Genomic DNA, 24,707 nt, shown 5'->3' with positions numbered 1-24,707 from the left:
GCTTGCTCCCCCTGGCCGCTAAGTTCCTTGCTCTTTGCAGCTGAGGGGGTGTCCTCCACCCCAGACCCACTGTCGTTGTAGGGCAGGGAGGTAATTGTGCATCCAGAACAGCACCACCTGTTGACCACAGCTGGTAACATGCCACCTCGGGCACCCTGACTTGGCCTAGGCCGCTGCCTGTGCTGCTATGGGGTCAAGCTGGCCCTTAACACCAGCTTTGCATCACAGCTTGGAGAAATGCCTCTCAGCATCAGCCTTGGGCGTTCTTTTCCTGTCTCCCATGGTGCAAAATCTCCTCTTATCTTTGGAGTACGCAGCAGGGGTGGCTGGGACCGTTCTGTTCTAGGAAGGAGAGATTGCTTCAGACACCATCCAAGCACCCCTGGACAAGCTCTGTGATTTCGCAGTCCGCTTGGGCGTAACTTCAGAGAGCATCGCTGTGTTATTTTGACTCTGTGGGTCGTGACGCTCAGCTCAGGCTGTCCGTTGTGGAGATAAGAACAGCTGGAACACCAGAGCCAAATGCATGTAGTGAGAGATGGGAAGTCACTGGACTGCAATGTTCGGAAAACAAGCCTCTTTCTGTCCTGTCCCTTCTGGGACACTATTTCAAAACAGCTGAATTCTTCACAAATGTTTGAGGGGTGTGTTCTGTGTGTAAACTAAGGGCTAAATAAATTTAACATATGATGCTGCCATCTAGCTAAGTACTGACGACACTGACTGGCAGCAGCTCAGTACTGACCAGCAGCGGCGCTCCAGGGTTTCAGACAGGGGTCTTTCCCAGGCTCACCAGATTCTGTCAGGGATCAAACCTTCTGCCTGCAAAGCAGAGAACCACCACTGAACTATGGATGCTCCTGATGAACATCTGAAGTTGCCTTTTACTGAGTCAGACCACTGGTCCATGGAGCTCAGTACTGTCTACACTGATGAGCAGTGGCTTTCGAAGGACTTCAGACACAGAACACAGCGACTTCCAGTGATTTCCCAGCCTAACCAGAAGGTGTTGGGGACTGGACTACTTGGGACCTTTTGCATGCCAAACAGGGACTTGGTCATTAAACGACAGTGCCCCCCTGCCAAGTTTTACGAGACCAAGATGGGGAGATCAGAAGCTGATTCTCTCAGCTCAAGCTTGCTTGCAAATGTCCGACGGATATTCTACAAATGTGAAATAGTACCCTAATGCCACACAAAGCACACACTCTTCAGTCCTCCCCCAAGAGAAGTCAGGGTGGCCGACACACCTTGCCTCCTTCTTAGCTTCCACACAACCCTGTCAGGTCAGCTCGGCTGAGCTCTAGGTGACGGGCTTGGGGGTCACCAAGGAGGTTTTGTGGGCAAGGAGGGGTGTGAGCTTGGGTCTTCCACCAATCTAACCGCAACACCACACTGGATCTTGTTGGGAGGGAGGAGAGTCCAACTGGAAGACCATGGACATTTGGAAGGCTGGGCTCCTAGCCTTTGCACTAGGCCAATCCAGAGGTTTCCAGCTGCCAGGGCCGGCCCTCCCAAGAGGCGAGGTGATGCAGTAGCCTCAGCCAGCAGACTATTGGGGCGCCAGTGAAGCGTCCACATAAGAACACAAGGAAAAGCCCTGCTGGATCAGGCCCATCTAGCCCAGCATCTTGCTTCACAGTGACTAAGCAGGTGCATCTGGGGGGAAAGAGGGCAGGGAGCTCTGCCGCCCCCTGCTTTGAAAAAAGTGGAAAGGGGGGGAGGAGAGCAGGCCTAAGGGGCTGGCCTTTGATGTCAAGCACGCAGAGACCTTGAGCGGCCATTGCATGTCACTGACCCGCTGCAGGAGTATTCTCGGAATCAGCAGAGTCACCCAGGGTGCAAGAACCAAGCCAGAGGGTTGGAATGAGGGCATGGCTGACTTTCTGGGAAGCAAGGCATTAGCCGGCTTCTGCCTAGCAACTTCCATAGAGCAGACTTTCTCTCCATACCTCCCTGTCAGATTTAGCATCTGCTAAAGCCAACTGTGGTTCACCTCCATCTCCACCGTCTCCTGGGGAAGGGAAGAAAATACCTATCACAGGAGGCGGGGAGGGAAAAGCCAATCACTGGAAAAGGAGAGAGAGGGAGAGAGAGAGAGAGAGAGAGAGAGGTTTTCTAGGGAGATTCCTCTCCAAAGAGCCCTTGCGCCTCCAGAATCTACAGGAGGGCTGCATTGCTACAGGCACACTTGCCAGCTCTCTGCAGAGGGAGGGACTGGAGCAGACTGGTTCTGCTGAAATCTTCCGCTCACACACGTTTATCGAGGCGACTTTTAGGAACGGGATTGGTAAGGCTGTTTCAGGAACGGCACAGCAACCTTAGGACGGAGACTCGTTTTCTCCTCTTCCAATGCTACGGCTTATATTCAGCCAAAGAAGTCAATTAGCAGTAGGCTCAGGACAGACCAAAGAACGCCGATCAGCTTTGAGATCGGAGAAAATCAGAAATGGTTCCTATTTAAATTACTGTGGTGGCTCGAGCATGATCAGATATACAGTAGCCCTTTGCCACTGCCATCCACCCCCACATATGAACACAAGAGCTTGGTCAGAGCCATGGTCTAATCCAGAACAGTGGCTGGCCAGATGCTTCCTGAACTGGTATCTGGAGATAGACTGTGTCTGAATCTGGAAGCTCATGATTGATAGGACCCCTCCTCCTCCTTCACAACTCTGTCTAGTTCCCCTTTAAAGTCTACTAAACCAGAGACCATAACACTTGGTGGTAGGGCATGCCACAAATTAATTCTGGGTTGTGTGAATAACAACTTTCTTTCCTCTGTCTTGAATCTGCTGGACACAAAGCTCAGCTGTTATCCCTGCCACAGCTTTTGCATCCCTCCCACTTTTAAACGTTTGCATGAGTCTTGCAGGGCTCCATGGAATGCCATGATCTCAGCCACACTAGCAGAACGTTGCTGAAACCGAAGTACTTCTTCATACAGCACAGAATTGACTTATAGAATTCTCTGCCACAGGATGTGGTGATGGCCACTAGATTGGATGGCTTTAAAAGGGGCTTAGACAAAGTCATGGAGGTCTATCAATGGCTACTAGGCTGGTGGCTTTAGGCCACCTCCAGCCTCAGAGGCAAGATGCCTCTGGATTCCAGTTGCAGGGGAGCAGCTGCAGGAGAGGGGGCAAGCCCTCACCCCCTGCTTGTGGGCTTCTCGGAGGCATCTGGTGGGCCACTGTGGGAAACAGGATGCTGGACTAGATGGGCCTTCTTGGGCCTGATCCAGCAGGGCTGTTCTTAACTGACTTGGTCTCAATGAGTGGAGTATAAATATTTTTAACAGCAGAAGGAGGAGAAAAGCAGGACTGAATGGTCCCCCATAGCTTTGTCTTCTATCAGGGTAACAGCATTGTGGTAAAGGAAAATCTGCTGCGGATGATTTCTACCCACACAGGGTCGTACCCTGGACAAGCCAAGTGGGAGAGATTTAAGATAATTCTGCTGCTAAAACTGACAGGATTTAAACATGCTTACCTTTGATCAGATTGTGCCATGTATAAATGCAGCAAAACAGATGTATGCACGGCCCTTGTCATGAATGATGGCTTGTGTACTTATCCCCTACCCTTTGGAGCTCTTGTGCTGGAAATCTGTCACACTAGACACAGCCTTTCGAGGCAATTAATCCACGCGTAGAAATATCAACACTCAGAAGCAACATGCTAAAACAACTGAAATGTTTCCTTCTGGCCAAAGGGAGCTCATGGCCCCCAAGCAAACAGACATTTCTCTTCACTTTGCTAAATAGAGAAAAGCTTTATTTTGCATTTTGATTTATAAAAATAAAACTTTATTTCCAGTGTTCATTTAAAAAGAAAAAAGAAGACATATAAAACCACTCAACAATTGATTCCTCTGAGCAAACACGGAGGGCATTTTGTTTAAAGAGCATCAGTAGAATTAAATGCCATGGCTGACCTTGCACAGAAAGTCAGATATGTGTCTGCATCTCTCTGGAGAGACAAAACCCTTTCAGAGTTTGGTAGTATTTATATAAGGCACATTCTTTATATCGGAGCAGTAATTTCCACAGGCTGCCTACTGCTCCTCTGTGTGATTTCCTGTTCTGATCTTTCCTCATTCCAATCAACCTCTGTTGGGGATGGATCACGCATGACCGCATCCTTCAGTCGCGGCTAATGCAGAGACATACTGCTCATTTGACCCACCCGCAGAGGAGTCGCCTGTTAGGTCTCTGTATGAGTAGCTGCTGCTCTACCAAGGAACCTCTGCATGTTTGCAAAGAAAAACAAACAAGCCAGCACATTGCGGAGGATTCTGAGTGCACGCTCAGTTTGTGCATTGCACCGGTTGTGCCTCCAGTGGCACATGGGCGGAAAGATCGGTACCAACAGCCATGCTTGCTCTCCACCACTGATCTTCCTGTGCATCCCCAGACAAGCTTCCAGGGAAGGCCTCCACATTGTCCTGAAGGTCTTGTTCACCTTGCACAAAGCCAAACACGAATTATTATACCAATTACCAATTCTGTACCCAGGCAAATCGAGACCTGTGCAACAGCACCACCTAGTGGCCCAAATGGGTTGGCTTAGGCAAGTTGACCCACATCAAATCAAAAGTGGCAACTTCCTGCAGACCTTCCTGGGAGTAAGCCCCACTGAACAAAGCAGGGGTCTCTTTCAGTTAGGCTTGCTGAAGGGTCAAGCCACATAGGTTGGGGATGCTACGTAGGTTTGGGAATGGCTGGTGTGCCGACACTCCTTGTAAGGAGTGGACAATGCCCAGTGAGATCTCGGAAGCCTCAGATGACCTGAAGCAGGTCGCCTCAGCAGAAGCAAGTTACGCAAGAGGCATGCATGTTTTTGCATACATGCTTAATTTGTATAATGTATTCAGAAAACCAGGCCTCTTTAAAATACGCAATACACACATTTTCAGTGCTGCAAAGATCTTGAGCCATTTACTGTAGGGTAAAACTGCTGGCAAATGTCCAAACGGTCCTTCAAGGGACCAATGAAACAAAGGGAAATCATCAGAAGAGGTTGTAGGCCATCTCTGCAGGGTAGGTCATTTATAAACCCCTTCTCTCTCTCTCCCTCTCTCTCAGAGAAACTGAGGCACACAGTGGTAAAGAAGCTTGACTTCAAGCAGGAGGAAGAATTGGAAAATTGTCACTTGGCACTCAAACGCCTTGCTCATAAGTTTCCAAGCCTGAATTATTAACCTATGGAACTCTCCCTCACAGGATGCAATGATGGCTACCACCTTAGAGTGCTTTCAGGAATTAGAGCAGATAAGCTCATGGGAGAGGGCAAGGCTACCATGGCTCTTAGCCATGATAGCCACATGAAGCCTTCATGTGCAGAGACAGTGGTACTAATAGTTGGGGGACAAACTTCAGGATAAATCATCACCCCCATCCCTGATTGCGTATCTCCTGGGTGCTGAGGAGACCTGGGTGGCTGCTGTAGGATACAGAATGTGGGACCGGATGGACCCTGGGCCGATCCACTAAGAAAATTCTGATCCCCTCATCTTTAACAGCCAGCCAGTGGGTCTTCACACCTCCAGAGAGCAAGACTCCCGTGAGGACAGAATGAGCCATAATGCAAAGACAGAAGGACCTGACAGCAACATGGAAGGATGAGGTGAAGCTGCTAATGAAACATCAGCCGAGCAAAGCTTCATAGTCCACATACCAGGCAATCTGCCCGGAACTGGGGTTGACCCCAGAAATGGGCCATTTCTTGGGTTCATGCCCCGCCCGGCTGACCACGGTCACAATATCATGCTTGCCCTTCCCCATCACAAGCACCGAGACCTGCTTGGCTCGGTTGATAAGCGGCAAGGTGAGCGTCATGCGCTGGTGAGGCTTGACAGGGCTCTCGGCGAACACCACCTCCTGGCTTCCCTCCAGGCCAACGGGCGAGCGCGGGAAGAGGGACGCCGTGTGCCCGTCGTCGCCCACCCCAAGCAGCACCAGGTCGAAGCTGGCATTGGCCACCAGCGCTGAGATCTCTTTGGCATACAACTCTGGGCCCTTGTCCTCCTCCACACAGAGCCTCCGGTTGAGGTGCACTGGCATAGGGTGGATGTTGAAGTAGGGGACCCGGACCAGCTGGATCAAGTGGTCGTGCAGGTGCCGGAAGTTGGACTCCGGGTCGGTGAGAGGGACGCAGCGCTCATCCACCAACCACAGATGGGTGTGGCCCCAGGGGAAACCATAGTGGTGCACAGCCAGCTGCCTGAACAGAGCTAGGGGAGTCGAGCCACCAGAGAGTGCCAAGTGGAACGCCCTGGATTTCCCAATGGCAGCTGCCGCTGCTGCTTCAATGTCCAACGCCAGGCGGCCGATCAGTTCATCTGACCAAGCAGTAATCAACTGGCTTTGCCGGAACCTGGACTGAATGGTCTTGTAGGCGTCTGGCTTTTGCTCGTCCCTAGCGTGCATCACCTCCACCATCTCTGTCACCACAAAGGACACTTGCCTACCCACCATCTCAAAATCCAGGAGGTGTTTGTTTTCATGGCCCCCAGGATACAAGCGGGGCACCTCGCTAGCTAAGCTGTCCAGCAACGGGGTCCAAAACTCCCAAGAGGCCAGCAGATTCTCTGTGGTGATGAAGGAGTCCTTCTTGCCATGAAAAATCCTGGAGATCAGGATGGAATATGCATCCCTCTCCATCATGGGGACGTACGCATAGTACTCAGAGAGAGGCTGCCCAAAGAGACGCAAGTGTGGGAGGTCCAGGACTTCCTTCCAGCTGCCCTCCGGCATGACAGGTTTGAACAAATTGCGGCTCACAAGGACAGAGGGAGAATTCAGCTCTCCATGGCCGATGTAGAAGATGATCTGCTTGGCTTTGCATTGGCTGCTCTCAGCGTCCTGCATTGTTTCGTTTTGGATGCAGTAAGCTCTGTTCTTGAACAGGATGCGGACATAGCCGACTCGTTCGTCAAGGACTTTCCCAGAGATGAGAAGGAAGGGGACCCCTTCCCAGCGCAGGCTGTCCAAGTGAACCAGGACCCCTGAGACAACAGAGGAAAGAGGGAACCTGAGTTAGGCAGACCAGAGCTCAAGGGTGGAAGACCTGCTTTGCAAATGGCCGGTCCAAGGCTCAGTCCCCAGTATCTTCAGTGAAAAGATTAAGGCCGCCAGTAATGGGGAAGACCCCAGCCTCAGACGGAAGAGTCAGTAGGTGCAGAAGAGGGCAGCCAAGATGCCTGGAGCACCTTCCTCATGAGGCAAGGCTACAACATCTGGGGCATTTTAGTATGGAAAAGAGGTAACCAAGAGGAGACATGGTCGAGATTTATAAAGTTATGTATGGTGTGAAGACAGTGGATAGAGAGAAGGTGAGAAAACCTCTTTTACACCACTAAAACCAGGAGGCATCCCATGAAAGTGACCGATTTAGGAGTGATAAATGGAAGTAATTTTTTACACAGCACATAATCCATCTATGGAATTCTCTGCCATGGGATGTGGTGGTGGCCATCAGCAGGCTTAGAGAAATTCAGAGGACAAGTCTATCCATGGCTACGAGTCTGGATGGCTACAGGCTACCTCCTGGCCCAGAGGGAGGACTCCTCTGAATCCCAGTTGCAGGGGAGCAACGGCAGGAGAGGGGGCATGCCCCTTTCAACTCCTGCCTGTGACTTCCCAGAGGCATCGGTGGGCCACCGTGGGAAAGAGGACGCTGGACTAGATGGGCCTTGGGCCTGATCCAGCAGGGCTGTACTTTGTGTTCTTAATAGGTGTCCAGTTACACTCTCTCTTAGTCTAGCCTACCACACAGGGTTGTTGCGATAATAAAGGTGGTGGGAGGTACTATCTATGCAGCCTTGAGCTTCTTGGAGGAAATAAACTAGCCTGTCTCCTCCCTCACACCCCTTCCAGCATCCCTGATCATGCCTCAGGAGGCCAAACATCCCTCATCCACCTGCCTCAGGACTCTGCCTTACCTGCAAAGGTGGGCGTCCTGCTGAAATAGCCCTGCTCCTTCTGCAGCTCCTCCCTCACGTGGCCGTTGTAGGCTCCATACTGGCCAACCACAGCGCTGCTCCTCTCCAGGGCCTGAAGCGCCGTGAACGTTTGCAGCTTGCTCCGGAGAATGTCTTCCGAGCTGCTGATGTTTGCAGGCAGCTCCATGGCCAGGAACATCAGCACCTCCGTCAGGTGGTTTTGATGGATGTCGCGAAGGACCCCGTACTGTTCATAGAAACCGGTGCGGTCTGAGTGCAGACAAGAAAAGGGAGGCAAAAAGCCAGGTCAGCGAGATTGGTCCCACCTATTTATTTCAGCCGATAAGCAGGCCAGCACGTATTCGGCAATCTGCACCGGATGATGAGTTAGCATTTATCTGTTGTGTTCATTTTCAAAACATCTTCAGAAAGAAACCTGAGAGCAGCTTACAAATAAAAATACAAATATATTAAAACAACATCAAAACTAAACTAAACAAAATTAAAACCAGTTTAAAAGTCATTTCAGGAATCACTAAAGGCCAGGCTAAAAAGATATGTTTTTAGGGCTCTTTCAAAGGCTGCTAAAACTCTCAAGCCTCTAATATCCATAGTCTTCCTGGGTGATCGGTGGCGGGGGGCAGTGGGGGAGAGGAGGCCTACTGGTTTCTGTGTGACCCCCCCAATTTCTCCCCGATACTCGGCTGCTGGCAACCTCCACAGATGGCACATGGCCCCCCCGCTTTTAACTTTGGAGCAAGGAAATCCATCTCCTCCTGGTGCACGCCGCATTCATTAATGAAATCAATGCTGCACATTTGCTCTGGCACGAGAGCCAGCGGAGCAGACACAATGAGAAGGGGAAGGTGTGTGTGTGCACATGCGCGCGTGCTAGCAAATGCGAGGGCAGGGTGACACCCGTCTCCTTCCTCTTTCCCAGCCGCCACCTTCTCCCCACCCCCACCCCCAGAAGGAAAGGCCCGCCGAGCCAAAAAACCACTCAAGGCTTTTAATAAAGCAATTGCGAATTGGCAGCAGCAGGCGCAGAGATGCAGGCCTGAGGCTGCAGAAAACGAGGGTGCCCAGCGGACGTCCCTGGGCCGGGGCGGGTGGCAGGTGAAGCCCAAGCAGTCAGTGCTGCAGGAGAGACGCAACAGCACTGCAGTGGAACCCGGCACAGCTGTGTCCTTGAGTTCCCAGCAACGGGAGGCTCAGGCGGTCCTGGATGGGCCGGGGAGACTGGAATGCAGAACCAAGTCCTAGAAGGCACTGGAGCCTGGAGGGGCCACAACCTTTCCCCCCCTCCCCACCACCATCGTAAGACTAGAACTCTTTAGGGTTTCCCAGTGAAGTTAAATGGCCACAGGTTCAAGACAGAGAGGAGAGCTGCTCTTGTGGTCGCAAGCATGGCTTGTCCCCTTAGCTAAGCAGGATCTGCCCTGGTTGCATATATGAATGGGAGACTTGACGTGTGAGCACTGGAAGCTATTCCCCTTTGGGGATGGAGCCGCTTTGGGAAGAGCATCTACAGGTTCCAAGTTCCCTCCCTGGCAGCATCTCCAAGATAGCCCTGAGAGAGAGATTCCTGCCTACAACCTTGGAGAAGCCGCTGCCAGTCTGTGCTGACAATACTAAGCTAGATAGACCAAGGGTCGGACTCAGTATATGGCAGCTTCCTATGTTCCTAAAGGACACCTTCAGACAGTACATAATTAGCATAAGAAATCCATGGTCACAAGAGGTTGTGTGATGGCCACTAGCTCAGATGGCTTTAAAAAAAAGAGAGAGATCGAGATCAGAGACTATTAGGAATGCTCTCTGCTGAAAGCTTTTAGTCAAGATAGCGATACAAATCAGAAGACAATTGCACGATACCCATCTCTGTACTTCAGTGGCAGGGCATCTGCTCTGCTTCCAGAAGGTCCCAGCTTCAATCCCTGGCAGCATCTCCTGGTAGGGTTGGGAGAGACTCCTGCTGGAAACTTTGGAGAGCCGCTGCCAGTCAGAGTAGAACTAGGTGAACAATGCTCTGACTCAGGATAAGGCGGCTTGCTTTGGTCCTATGTAAACGAAGCCTCCTTCCACAACTTGAAAGCAAGGGTTTTCAAGTCCAGACTCACATACTTTTCACATCCACTGTCTCCTTCAGGACAATCTCCACCCGCTCCACATGGTGCCTGTTCCAGATGGGGTCCAAATGGTGTCGGTTCTGGTCTCGGAACGGTAAGATGTGGGCCACAGCCTGGAGTGGGGAAAAGCAAGGGAGGAACGAGAGGAGATCAAAGTCATCTAAAGCCACAGCTATTGGTACGAGCTTTTCGCTGCTGAAAACAGAGCTGCTTCTGGGGACTTGGAATTACTGCAGCAGCCATTGGAAAGACAGGGGATTTGCATCCAGCAAGAACAAACCCCCCACCCCAACAGAACAAGGGTGTGTCCAGCACTGAATCCCACGGTAACAAAAATCCTGGCTGCTCATTCCATTGCCAGAGAGGTTCTCCCATCAGCGCCGGGGCTGAATCTTCCCATCTTCCCTCTGCAATTTCTCAAGCCTTGATTGGCTTCCGGTCCAGCCCAGCCTTCTGATTGGCTAAGAGTTCTATGATAAGCATTTGGTGGTCAAGTCATTCCAAATTAGGAAGAGGCCTAGTAGAAGTCAAGAACAGGCTCTACCTATTTTCACAGAAAAAGTCCTCTTCGGCTACCCTGCTTCCAATTGGGGCTATTTTTCTTCAGTGATACCTAGGGATGGTCTGCTTTGCACACAGAAGGTCCCAGCTTCACTGCATGGCAGCATCTCCAAGTAGGGGATGGGAAAGACTCCTGCCTGAAACCCTGGAGAGCTTCTGCCAGTCAGTGTAGACAATCCTGAGCAAGATGGACCAATGGTCGGACTCATAAGGCCGCTTCTTATGTTCATCTGGTGCATTCATATCTCAGTGGTGGCTATTTGCTTGGCATGCAAGGCCCCCCGGTTCAATCCCTGGTGGCATATCGAGGTAGAGTTGGGAAAGACTCCTGGCTGAAACCTTGGAGAGCCGCTGCCAGACAGTGTGGACAATCCTGAGCAAGATGGTCTGACTCGCAAGATGGTCTAACATAGGCAGCTTCCTATGTTCCTAACATATAAGAATCCTGTAAGGCAGGGTCCCCAGTCCTCTCAGCCTACCGGTCTTGATATTTAGTGAGTTGAGTGAAATGATGCTCCCTCTGCTTTCTGAAGCTGAACCTCAGGGCTTTCTTTCTTTCTTTCTTTCTTTCTTTCCTTTATTCAATTTCTATACCGCCCTTCTAAAAATGGCTCCGGGCAGTTTACACAGAGAAATAACAACCAAATAAGATGGCTCCCTGTCCCCAAAGGGCTCACAGTCTAAAAAGAAACCTAAGATCGACACCAGCAACAGTCACTGGAGGTCCCGTGCTGGGGGTGGAGAGGGCCAGTTACTCTCCCCCTGCTCAATAAAGAGAACCACCACGTGAGAAAGGTCACTGCATTTACCAGGGTTCCAGCTCACGGCAGGGTAGTCTCCAAAGGCTATGCGCACAGCAAATACGGGGCGGGGTGGGGAAGAAAAAGAAATAAACTGGTGAACCAGCAGCCTTTGGAAGGTTTCACCTGGTGGGGGGAAACGTCCTTGTCTGCAAAACTGCACACGGTGCACACGCAGGCCTGCAATCCCCTTGGGCTCCCAAGTGGCTGAGTCAGGCACTGGGAAGATGTGGAAACCCGCATCTCCAGGGAGCGACGGAGGCCAAGTCAAGGTAGCATTCGCAGCGCGCCAAAGTGATCTGGCTGGGATGCCGGGGTGTGAGCAGGGACTCCTTGCTTGCAGCCAACGTGCTCACCCCAACAGCCAGGCCCCTCTCTTCCTATTCACAGTCTCTCCAGGGTTATCGAAATGGCCACCCACAGGATGCCGCTGCTCACACAGTTCCAGGGCCTAGCTGCTGTGGAGGCAGTCGGGACGTGAGCTGGAGGCTCACCTGGCTGTGTGCTTCCACGTGAGGGTGGAAAGCCCACCGCCTCCCTGAAAGTTAGGAAACTAGTTAAGTCAGGGGGTCCAACCCTTCTCCCCGACACCTGAAAACCCTGTCTCGTTCATCCCCAGTGCACAGGGCGAGGATGGTGGCAATTCAGCCTTGAAGGCTAGGGGCTCTGCACATGACCAGAGGCACTCTTCTCTTTCGACTTCACACATTTAGCCCGGGGTCACTACACTTTGCCTCAAAAATGAAACCTTGCTTTGGCCACACACTAGCCAGAGTTGACTTCCTGATCTGGGGTCTAAAAATCTTACCCCTCAAGGCACCCGTCTCTCTTCGATTGTGTCGCATTTGCCTCCCTGCTCTCTTGCAAAGCTGGCTGTTAAAAATAAATAAAATTTAAAAAGAGGGTGTGTGTGTGTGTGTGTGTGAAAGGGAGAAATGTACAGGCTCCACATCCTTAATCTTATCAAATTAAAAGCCTCATTTAGAAAGCTGGAGCTTGGCAGCCTCTCTGTAAACGAGAGCGGATGTGCCAGAGGAGGCGGAGAGGGCTGATGACTCAGCGAAACCGAAGCCCTGACCTTGGCTGGGAGATCAGGTGGATCCAAGATGGCAGGGATTATTATTTTTTGTCCCTGTCTCTACACACACAGGCACACACGTAAGGAGCAGCGGGCCACCTCACAGAGAAAAAACTCATGAAATAACTGAGCCTTCTTACATTGGTGGGGGAAAGGTCTGCCGCGGTCTGTGGGTTTCTTTCCAGTTTTCTTCGGTAAAATGTGGAGCCACCAACAAGCTAAGGACACGATGAGCTAAAATATTTCCACATCAGTTTGCCCACCCTGTAAAATCCAGCAGAGGGGCCTTCCTTCCTGCATGTGAAACCTCCTATTCATACTTAAGGACACCTTCCCTGGTGGTGGCTTTTTTCCTCTTTGAAAGAAGCTCATTTCCCCTGGAAGAAGAAAGCAACTCTGTACATGCTCAGAGGCCTGTGTGCGATAGTTTTTTAATAAACGAAAGGTGGAGACATTATGAGACCAACAGGATCTTGCTAACTTGGCAAAGAGGCACCTTTTAATGCGGTGATTCTCTTTTTTTAGCAGTAGGAGAATAACTGGCCCAATCCACCCCCAGCACAGCACCCCTCCAGTGACTGTCGCTGGTGTCTATCTTATGTTTCTTTTAGATTGTGAGCCTTTGGGGGACAGGGATCCATCATATTTATTTATTATTTCTCTCTGTAAACCGCGCGGAGCCATTTTTGGAAGGGCGGTATAGAAATTGAATTATTATTATTATTATTATTGTTATTATTAATAATAATAAAACTCCGATCTTAGCTACTGCTTGGTGCCTTTTAGGAACAATACAGCATAAGGTTCCTGTCGTAGAGCCAAGTTTGACTTCACTTAGGTCAGATCTACGGATACTGAAGAGCAAGGCTGTAGAATGGACAGCATAAGCTTAGACACACCACCCCATTTTGAATGCCCCCCATTAAAAAACACAAACCCCTCAAGAAATAAACTAGCACATCAGAAAGAAAGACTCTAACCCAGCCCTGTCCTGGTTCTGCCAATTTTCGACTTATGGGGAGTTCCCTCCCATATAGGGGAGCCTAAAAAATGAGACTCTCGCACTTGCAGTGCGAAGTGGCACAGTCCACCAACCCAGGACTCTGCTACATCATTCTGCTGCATGAGTCTCACCAGACGGAGTTTCTCAAAAGGACAGATTTGGCCCCAACTTCTGCCACTGATTACTCACTTGCTTGCCAAGGTAATGGTCCACTCGGTACATCTCCTCCTCCCGGAAAAAGGTCCTCAGCTCACCAGCCAATTGCTGGGCAGACCGGAGATCATGGCCGAAAGGTTTCTCCAGGACCACCCGTAGCCAGGCCCCAGGCAGTGGCCTGCAGCTGCTGTTGATGTGGCGGGCAATCTCTGTGTAGGCAAAGGGGGGCACGGAGAAGTAGAAGATCCGGCCTGCTTCCTCCAGTTCCTCCTGACGAAGGACAGTCTGAATCTCCTGGCTCAGCGCAGCGTAGTCCTCTGCGGTCTTGACCTGGCGGTACTCCGTGAGCTTGAGGAACTGGTCCTTCACCACGGCACACCTGTCCGGCGGCACATCAGGCGGGCACGCCAGTTTCTTCAGGCGGTTGTACATCACCTTCTGGCCTTGCTTGGGCTCTGTAGTGGCGGCCCCGTGGAAGGTGAAGGAGTGCCCATTGTTCACCTCATCCAAGTAGAGCTGGAACAGGCCCTGCCACAAGTACTTCTTGGCGAGGTCTCCTGTGGCACCGAGGAGGATCACCGAGATGTGGCCACGAGACTCCCTGGCCACCGAGGGCACGGCTCCCAGGAGGAAGACGGTCCCCAAAGTTGCCGCTAAAAGCATCTTAGACACAGGACAAGCTGGAGGAAGAAGCAGGAATAAAACTGGAAGTTTTAAACCCGGAGTAAATACAACACAACAAGCACGCTCTCAAACATACACACACCCTATATTTCACAACTCCCACCATCTTCCAAAGAGAGCTGGCCATTTTGGTTGAAGACCAGTGAAATGGAACAGTATGTATTTATTGTAGATTGTTTCTAAAGAATGTACACTCTGTTCCCTGGCCCAAAACAAAACAAAACAAACAAACAGGCTCTTATTCCATACAGCAAAAATAAACAGACAGAGTCAACAACAACAACAGGGCTCAATTATGCTCGTGAGACAAATGGCCCTCTAAATTAGAAGGTCTGGGGGAATTATGCAAATAAAGCTATAATTGCTGTTTCCATGACTTATTCTGCAGTTGTGATGACTGGGTTGCCTTGATGGATGGCGTGATTCCAGACCCAGAGCCCCCCCAAGTACATGCCTTATACCGAGTCAATTAGTCCACCTAAATCGGAACAGTGTCTACACTGACTGGCAGCGGCTCTCCAAGGCTTCAGGCAGGAGTCTCTCCCAGCCCTACCTGGAGATGCTGCCAGGGATGGAACCTGGGACCTTCTGCACGCCAAGCAGATGTTCTACCACTGAACAATGGCCTCCAAATGTCTTCCGGCGCTCACATGTACTTACCCATCCCAAAAGCAAACCAGGGTGGCCCCTGCTTAGCAGAGGGGGCAATTCATCCTTGCTACCGTGAGACCAGCTCCGCTCCCCTAACCACAGGGGGCCAGAGGCAGAGATTCTGGGCTAGCCTAGGAGTCAGATTCAGTGGCACCACCAACCCAGGCACTGGTGACCTTGCACGAGGACAAACGGGTGAGCAGGGCCTTGGACCAGAAGGACGGGGCTTCCGTGGGAGCAGGCTGCCTGGAGCGACCTGGTCCCAACGTGCCGAGATCTCTGCAGGCCGATACAGAACCTTACGCTGAGCTCAGAGAAGGAGGCGCAAAGCACGCAGGTGGCGGAAGACCAGGGCTACGTGCCGCTCCGATCTTTGGGCCGCAGAGAAGCATCCGGCTGCTGCAGTTTGGCCCAATGGACGTTTCCAGGCTGTCTTTAAGAGCAGCAGCCGCACACTGAGAGCATTGCAGTGGCGCCGCCTGCAAGTAACTAGGGCACCGATATAACTGAAGCCAGATCAGGCCGGAAGATCACAGGGACAGAGGAAGCTGCCTTACGCCAAGTCAGACCCTTGGCCCATCTATCAGGATTGCCTACACTGGCTGGCAGCGTCCCTCCCAGGTTTCGGGCTCAGGGGTCTCTCCCAGCCCTATCTGAAGATGCTGCTGCCAGCATCTTAAATTCAGAGTCCTGGTCCTTTAGGGTAAATACAGGTCTAATCTGTATTGAAGCTCCATTTTTAAGTTTTCAGAGTTGTCTTCTCTTGGGGTAAGTGTTCGCAAAGACGCCAGCCATCTCCTGACTTCTCTCTTGGAAAGGAGAGAAAAGCAGGCCCTGTAAAGATCCTACCCCTGACACTTTGCCCCCTGATGCTGCCCCGCTTTGGGGTCTTTCACAACCTAACTGGATCTTTGCTGAAGGAGAAGTGAGCCTAAAAGAGATACTTCAAAGAGATACTTTTTGTTACGCCATGGAAATCAGCAGCAGCCTGGAAGTGGGGCTGCTTGGGGCAGGCCCTCGTCTCTCTCTCTCTCTCACACATGCGCACACACCCTGGAGAAGAAGCCAGAACCTGAGGGGTATACTCGTGTGAAATAGGGGCCGTAACCCAGAATGGTTACCCACCAGCTGGAGCCTGGGGGGCCCGCCACCTGGAAGCAAGCCAGTTGCTTCTACCCTTTGTGGAGCTCACCTGACAGACTCACCTGAGCCAGAGGGGGGAAACCACTCCCAGAGACCCTGGCCCGGGCTGGAATCCACTCAGAGCGGGCGCCTTCTGCAGGCTTTTCTGGTTCTAAAGTGAAAGAAGTCACAAACCCCACTGGCCATTCGAGGGTTAAACAAATAACCATTCCAGAGATAAGCAACTTTCAACATTTCCTGGTAAAGAAGCTGCCTGGACCGCTCCCATTCCCAGAAAGAAAGCCAACACACAGGAACGAAATGCCTCCCACCAAACTTCACACTCCCTACACTCCGCATCACCCCTCTGCACAAAAAGGAAAACGACGCTTCTCCCTCCAGTGATCTTTGACAGAAGCATCCCTCAAAAGTTCCAAGTCCACAAACAGCATTATTTGTGCTTGTTCTAGACCATATGGGAGGCCATGAAAGAATCTCTGCAGCATCAGCAGCCTATGGAAATACTGCAGGAACAATCTGATCGCACAATTCCCCCATGTGCATTCTGAAGGAGGACAGCCCCACAAGGATGAGGGAGCAGCATCCTCACAAATAGAGCATGTGTGGCTTGAAACAACAGCCGCAGAGGAGCTTTCCTGCCTGGTCGCCTACAGGCGAACCTTAGTTAGCACAGGCGAGCGACTGCTTGCAAGTCATAATTGCAAGCCTGTGCTGGCGCTTGCAGGGTGCTGCATACAATCCACACATGTAGGAAGCATTCCCTGGTGTTTGGAGTTCTTGGAGGCAGCAGGGGCTGGGAGGAGGGGGGAAGCGAGTGTGTTGTGCGTACAGGTTTCACTACGAGAACCCAGCAAAATGGCAGATGACTCCACTCGTATCTCTTTGGAGCAGCCCCAGCGCCACCTGTTTCTAACTCAGCTGGAAAACCAGTTTCCCACTTGCACAATATTCTGTTGCTGTTCCCGGCAGGCAGTCAAATAAATCCAGCAGGGTTTGAGGTCTGGTTTTTATTTGGGTAATTCACTTAACTGTCAGAGCCATCAAACAAAGTTGTTGCCCAAGACAGGCAATTTCCAAACGGCACTGGAACCCACCAGCGAGGTTGCCACAGCCTTGTGGCCGCTCTGCCAGCAACCGTAATATCATAATCATCCCAGGGGATAGACGAGTTGATGAAAAACAATTGGAGAAAATAACTAAATACAAGGTCCTTCAGACTGAAATTGAGTGGCTCTGGGAAAAGAAACCAATTGTGGTGCCAATAGTTGTGGGTGCCCTTGGTGCAGTACCAAAGGAACCCAAACACCATCTCGACACCTTGGGCATCAATAAAATTGCATCACCTACAGAAGGCCACACTACTCAGGACCGCATGATTACTATGACAATATCTTTAATTCTTCTTTAGTTATCCTAGACCCTTGGAAAGGGCCCGATAATTAAAGTACCAAATTCAGTCAATTACATCTGGTAGACTGTGTGTAAATAGCATCATCATCATCATCATCTCATTTGCAAATGTGTGTATTATACCAGCACACTGTTCCGAGGCTGAGGGCTCCATGCAGAGCATATGGAAACACCATGACACATGAAGATTCCCAAACAGGGGCTGTGAATTGGATTACCGGCAAACCCTCTGGACTTCTACGGAGATCCACTCACACAAACCCGGCCTTGCAAAGGCTTGAACTCTGAATCTCCTTCCAGCCTTGTCACTGCCACAAACTCACTAAGCAGTCAAGCCGCACTCTCCCAGCCATCCCCGTCTGCCACCAAGAGGTGATCATCCTGGCCTGCCTTGCAGGGTTGTTGTACAGGTTGCTGAGCTACTGGGCTGAAAAGCTCCCAAACGCAGCATATTGTTTGTCACTGCAAATTCCGGAAAGCGCAGGTACTTCTTCTCCCCATCTGACTCAAGAGCAGCAAGAGAGCCCAGAATCCCCACGGTCCAAACTCCAGCCCCCTATGGGGCAAACCCCACACCTCCAGTTTTGAGCACCAGATGCAAACATGTCCTCTTTTCAGAGGTGCATCAGGGTCATTTGGGAGCCTGGACCTAAGGGCCTTTGGAGGCCCCCCTCCCTCCCCTGCAAATGAAGCATCCTCATGCTCCGCTGGGGGACCACACCACCCTGGTCAGACTAAAGGGGATTGGGAGGGGGGCAGGGGCTGTGGGGGCCCTGGAACCCCTCTGTCTGTTTCGAGCTCCCCCTCCCCGCGCCCCGCTGCCTACCTTGGGCCGCACATCTACCAGATGTCACCTTGGGGGGCAGGCACCATGACCATGTGATCATGTGACCTGAACTCCCCCCCAGCCCCCAGGCCAAGGCCGAGGGGCAGGCCGGAAGGGGCCCCCCGCGCTGTGCGCGCCGTCAGTCTAGACCCGGGCCACGCTTCGGCCTCCTCCCAGGCCACCGGGGAGGGGTCGTGACCGTCGCCCCGGTGCAGCCCGGCTCTCTCTGGGCTCCTCCTGGGACGGGGATGGAGAGCAGGCCAAGGCCGCTGCGAACTCCTCTCCCTGGCGAAGGCAGGCAGGCAGGGGAGAGAGGGACCCGCCGCCGCCGCCACCTCCTCCCCGCTGGGCACCGAGGCAGCCCGCCACACTCCCTGGCGGCGGCGGCGGCGGCAGCAAGCGCTCAGCGGCTCTGCAAGGCGGAAGCCCCGGGCTGGCTCACTAAATGAAGAACGAAGGCCCCCGCCCGCCGGGTCTCCCTCCAGCCAGCACAGCAGCGCCTCGCTCTCAGCCCCGCGCTGCACGGACGCTTTTCCGCAAAGGGGCTCGGCGCAGCCGCAAAGCTCCTTCCGACGGGGCTGCAGCTCCGGCCGACGCAGCTCCCCGGCCAGGCGGAGAACCGCTCGGCTAGCTGGTTGCAGATCCCGCCCAGCGGCCTTTTGCATGTCTCCCGGCCCCGCTCCGCGCCCTTTCGCCGTAGGCCAGTGCGGCCGAAATCCACTCACCTCCCAACCACTCGTGGCGCGGAGCCCCCCAAAATGGTTTTTTTAAAAAAATTGCGTATTGGGGTCAAACGTGAACCGGATCCAAGTCTGGATTATTTCTGTGCAAAAGGCGCGCGCGCACAAAGCGTGGCTCCGCCTTCTCTCCTAGTAACAGGCAGGGTAAAGGGGAAAAAAATTATGGTTGATGTTGCACAATTGCAGGCTCTTTGCGAAGCGGGAGGGTGAGTGCATTTCTGTCTGGGGAAAGAGGGAGCTTGGGAAAATCCCAGCCCCCAGATTGTTTAGGCTCTTAAAACGTCTGGTCGCAGCTTTGTGGAATGGGGAGTGCTGTAACCGAGAGGCGGTGTTCTCTAATGGTTGGATCTGAGCTGGGTTCAAGATTAGCCTCCGCCACAGACTCATGGCTTAAGCCTTGGGCAAGTCATCTGCTGGAGACAGGCTGGGCTGCTGAAAGCAAGTGAATTTAGGGTTGCCAAGCCCTCTAGGCTTGGTCTGGACTTTCCAGGGATCGGCAACCATCTCTAGGTGACTACTGGAAGCAATTCTGGGGATTGGAAGGGCTTAAAATTGTGAAAAGTATTAGAGAAAGACATGGTCAGGATGGGGGGGGGGGCGCGGCGCAATCTCCAGGAACAGCTCCAGTCAGAGCTGGCAATCTGTGCCAACTTGTGATGACTGAAAAATCTATTAGAAGTTCACATACGGCGGCAGTTCTGTGTGAGCACACACTTGGAAGCAAGCATCAAGGAAGAACCCCTCCTGAACCACCTTTTCTGTGAAATGTTCAGGTTAGCTCATCCTCAAATGAAAGGAAGCTCAAATTACTGCATATGCGCACCTCACCCACCTCCGTCTCTGTGTGAGTCTCTGGCTGTATCTCCTCCAAAGGTAATTCTGTCGGGTCTCTGCATGATATGGTCATGATCTGCTGCCTCGTGCAGAGAGATAGCAGAGTTACCCACGAAGCTGCCTGATGGGAAGAGGGAAGGCTAAAGCTGGTGATCATCCAGAGAAGCAGCAGGCAGCCTCATCTGTCCGTGGGTACCGTGAGATCAGCAGATGGCTTATTTTGCAAATAATGTTTTTGTTTGCAAATAATGGCACACATTTGGGAAACCACCGCACGACACACAGAGATAAAATGAATAATAATAAGAGGAAACATTTCCGAGTTTTCACCATGCAAGGCAGGTCCTTACGTCATTTATGTGTATAGCACAATGACTGTGCTATACCAGGGGTTCCCAACAGGGGGTACTAGTCCCCCTGGGGTACACAAAGGGCTCCCAGGGGTCCTCAGAGACCCCATCTCCCCACCCCGTCTCCCCACCATGTAGCCACGTTATTTGTTCCCCACCTGAGCATCACCAACTTGAAGCCAGCACAGTGATGCGGTGTGTCTACTGCAGAAGGGGAGGAAGGGGGTGAAGATCTCCCTCCTCTGCTCCTGATTGGCTGGCCAAGTTCTGAAGCTCAGTATATCCCTCCACTCAGCCTGACTGTCACACGCTTCAGCAAATTAGCACTGAGTACTCGCGTTGAAATTAATGGGACAAGTAAACTTGTCCCATTGATTTCACTGGAAGGATTGATGAGTAACTTAGTCTGGATGTATGCCAGTGACTGGTGTAGCCTGTCTCAACTGTAACATATGTGTGTGTGTGTGTGTGTGTGTGTGTGTGTGTGTGTGTGTGTGTAGGGGCGTAGCTAGGAGAGAGGAGGCCTGTGATCACCCCTCTCCCCAGCGGACCCTCGGAATGAGGGAGATCATGAAGAATATAGGGAGGGGTGGCGTTGGGAGGAGCTCGGGGGCCCGGGATCTTTGAACCCATCTGCTCAATTATAGCTATGCCCCTGTGTGTGTGTGTGTGTGTGTGTGTGTGTGTGTGTGTGTGTGTGTACACACATAAAATCTCTACGGGGTACCTGAGCTGAAGGTTTGTGACAGAAGGGGCACACTTGTTTAAAAAGGTTGGCGACCTGTGCTGTACACATGCATTTGAGCCGGCTTTTGCTCTTTCGCCTGGATTCCCAGTATGCCTCCACCCCGAGGCCTTCAAAATTGCTGGTGACAGGCCAGATGCCAGACCCATCATTGCAAAACAGTGGGCTTGCGTCCACAGAAGCGCAGGTGGAGGGTTTGATTGCGCCGAGGTCTCCCTTTCCGATCGATCTGTCCAGGTATGATCACCTTCAATTCTGCACCGCCTCAGATGGTCTTCTTGACCCCGCCCCCCCCGCGCCTTAATCTAATAGACAAGGACGTGACACCTGCAATGAATACCCTGGCTAGCGGAGCAAGCGGAGAGCCAGCCGGTCTGGAGCGTCCCTGCTCGGCCAGCGAGTTGCTGCAGAAGGCTGCAGTGCACACGCAGCCTGTCCGAGCGGTGTGCATCCGACGGAGATGGGAACTGCTGCAGTTGGGAAGGCCTGAAGAGCCGCAGAGAGGGGAGAGAGCCCATTCTGCCCGCACCCCCCTCCTCCTGAGCACCCGGCGACGGTTTAGTGCTTTATACCAATTCCACAGCCAGAGCTGCCAATCAAACATGCATGCCGCAAATAAATTAGTTGAAAATTGCGAGCGTGAACCCATTTCGGTTTATGATTTGCACTGCGGCAGCCACTCACTAGGGAAGGTTGGATCAGAATAATGTCCCTTTCCGCATTTCTGGCAGCAGAGTCCTAAGCGCTAGGGTTGCCAACTGATTGGGGGAAATGGCCTGACCTGCTCCTGTGTCTTTAACAGCAGATATCAGCTGGTGAAGCATTTTGCTGCATGGAGATGAACAAATAGCACTCGCTAATGTCTGCAGATTGAACTCCTGTTGAAGGCGAAGGAGCAGAGGTGGGCTACACAGTTGGCCACTCTACTAAAAGGGCAGCAGTTCAGCAGGTGGAGTTGACTGTTACTTCATCTGATTGTTCACCACCTAAGCTTCTGTGGGCTGGGGGTTATTAATCAGAAACGGCGCCTTTTCGCAAGATAAACGAGGCAGACAAACAGAGAACCAGCCAAGGGAGAAAGAAAGTCAGTAAACGGCCCTGAGAGTGACTTCAGTGGGGTATGATTTTAGCAGGACACGGTGTAAAGGGAAAGGTGTGCTGCTGTGGGATTGGGACTCCTGTGGGTGCTAGTGATTAGTGGACATTTTGCACACACACGCATACACATGACGCCTTTCACAGAACAAGGAGCTTGGCTTGAAGAAAGCCTGGCCTGTGACTTTTTTGCTCCCACCACCATGGCCACTTTTGTCTCCTGATTCCTTCAGTTGCTCTGCTCCTTCTCCCTTGTGCCTTGAATGCTCTCCCTGAGCACCTCTGGGATGCCCCCACTCCTCAAAACCCACGAAGCCTGTGGCACAATCAGCCTTCACCTCCAACTGCAATGAAGCCCACGTCTTGCGTGCTGTGCGCTGTTGACACACATCCCTCTCGGGCACACCTGATAGACACACTTCTCCCCAATTGCACCGTGCATTCCTGGGCATGCTAGGGCAGAAGGTAGCCCCACGGAATCCCGCCGGAGCAAGTCCCACTTTGGCATCCTTAGATGGCGGTTTCCTTGGGACAGGGACCTATCCCTTTTGCTTGGGCTTACAGTGCTGCGCTAGCTGTGTAGAGGGCAGGGGAGCTGATGCAGAGGATCTCTCCCAGATGCAACATTGCAGCTTCTCCAGTAGCAGTCTCTTTTCCACCCACCACCACACCGGTCTCCGCTCCCAAATGTTTTCTCTGTTACCCACGCCAGCAACTACGGGATGGGGTGATACTGTCTGAGAGAGAAACATGTCTCTATGTTTTTCCCATGGGTGTCCGGCAGAGTTTAGAAACTGAATATGGAACAGATTTCTTCTAACTTGAATCACAAAAGGAAACAAGAGGAAACCATGAGAGAAATCACACCCCAACTGGTCATTCCCCCTGCTAATTGAGCCAAGAGGCACTTTTTTAAAGTGGCAATTCTCTTTATTGAGCAGGGGGAGAGCAATTGGCCCTATCCGTCCCCAGCACAGCGTCCCTCCAGTGGGATGTCTTGTTTCTTTTTTAGATTGTGAGCCCTTTGGGTGACAGGGAGCCATCTTTATTTGTTTATTTATATCTATGTAAACTGCTTTGGGAACTTTGGTTGAAAAGCAGTATATAGATATTCATTGTAGTATGGTAATTACCCTGCATCTGTGACATCAAGGGATGAGTTGCCCAGAGGAAACAACCGCTATACATCAAAGGCTGGTTTTAGAGCTGGAAACTGGCCAGAAAAATATGGCCGGGATGCTCCTGTGCTTTTAAATTGGTTCTGCAAGAATCGGATGGCGATGCTTTTCGATACACAGAGAAAGAACAAAGAAGATGTCACCTGCTGATTCTTGTGGATCAAGCTGCTTTAGGGACTGGTGGAGAGTTGGCAACCATGACCTCTACAGACTGAGCTTCCAAGTCCCTGAAGGTTCCATATTCAGAAGTTGTGTGCCTATGAATAACTCTTGCTGGGGGACAAACAAGGGAGAGCTATCGTCTTCATGCCCTGCTGGTGGGCTTCCCGAGGGTATCCAGCTGTCCATTGTTGGAAGCTGGATGCTGGGCTAGGAGGAGCCTTGAACTGATGCAGCAAGGGAAATCCTACAGCTAAATGAGCATACATGTTCTGAGGCAGTCTGCTTCTGGACATGAAATGCTGGGGACAACCACCACCTTCATGCTTTGCTTGTGAGCTTCCTCGAAGCCACTCTAGGACGCAACATCCCCACAATACTTCTCCATGGAGGCTGGTCACATGTCCAGCTGTGAGCCATCAGGAGGAACCAAAGAAGCTGCCTTCTACTGAGTTGGACCCTTGGTCCATCTTGCTCAGTATTGTCTACACTGGCTGGCAGCAGCTCCCCAAGTATTCAGGCAGGAGTACTTTCCCAGCCCTACCTGGAGATGCTGCCAGGGTTTGAACCTGGGACCTTCTGCCTGCAAAGCAGATGCTCTGCCACTGAGCTCTCCATAGGAGAGAGACATGCATGTGTGAACTGAATTGTTCTGCTGATTCCTGGTTTCGTGCACACACAGAGAACTGTTAAGGTGTGAGAGGGCAGGGGGACAAAAGCGTGTGTGTGATTCCTTACACAGTGCTGTGGATGTGCATGGTGCATTGCCATGTAACATAAAAAGCAGAAAAGGAAAGGAAAAGGGGCAAGTTTGTAGGTCCCTGCGCCGAAGAGCTTACAGTTGAATCACTGCCCCGTCTGCTCAAACTCTGCTGATGGGCTGTCTAGCTCGATGGGCTGGCTTTTCAAAAAGAAATGGGGTGGGGGGAGAAGGAGAAGCTCCGGGTCTGCCTTTGGCGAGGCATGGTTGCCAAGGGGTTTCAGGGATTTCTTTCATGTCCTTCGCACCCCGCCCCTCTCCTTCCTCTTCTGCCTCGCTTAAACAGCTGCTCTGAGCTTCCCCGGTATCCTATCGGTGCAGGGGCTCCTTCTCCGGTCCTGCCTCCTGACCAGAAGCTTGTAACTTTTTAAACAAGCCTCATTCCAGCGCGGGGATGAGAGGGCTGCACATCACCTCCCGCAGAAGTCAGGTAACTTGGGGGTGGGGGTGTGTCTCTGTGT

General features: G+C 52.0%; 1 protein-coding gene across 7 annotated transcripts; it reads right to left on the bottom strand.

Annotated features, from left to right (window-relative positions):
- Positions 1–3,754: 3,754 nt before the first annotated feature.
- On the bottom strand, positions 3,755–19,249 carry H6PD (hexose-6-phosphate dehydrogenase/glucose 1-dehydrogenase). 7 transcript variants are annotated; one of them, XM_053281087.1, is made up of 6 exons: positions 19,111–19,234; positions 16,199–16,300; positions 13,705–14,351; positions 10,069–10,186; positions 7,945–8,214; positions 3,755–7,008 (listed from the first exon to the last, which is right to left on the bottom strand). In XM_053281087.1, the coding sequence occupies exons 3-6, from the start codon at positions 14,332–14,334 to the stop codon at positions 5,648–5,650; spliced, it is 2,379 nt and encodes a 792-aa protein (XP_053137062.1). In that variant the 5' UTR covers positions 14,335–14,351; positions 16,199–16,300; positions 19,111–19,234; the 3' UTR covers positions 3,755–5,647. The 7 variants fall into 7 exon arrangements, with proteins under 7 accessions (XP_053137062.1, XP_053137061.1, XP_053137056.1 ...); XM_053281086.1 differs by having other exon boundaries at positions 16,212–16,300; XM_053281081.1 differs by lacking the exon at positions 19,111–19,234 and adding an exon at positions 18,386–18,517.
- Between the last annotated feature and the right edge of the window lie 5,458 nt (positions 19,250–24,707).

Source organism: Hemicordylus capensis, chromosome 16 (assembly GCF_027244095.1).
Source record: "Hemicordylus capensis ecotype Gifberg chromosome 16, rHemCap1.1.pri, whole genome shotgun sequence".
NCBI classification, from domain to species: domain Eukaryota; kingdom Metazoa; phylum Chordata; class Lepidosauria; order Squamata; family Cordylidae; genus Hemicordylus; species Hemicordylus capensis.
The sequence above is the reverse complement of the archived record's forward strand: the minus strand, read 5'-3'. Positions and strand labels throughout refer to the sequence as shown.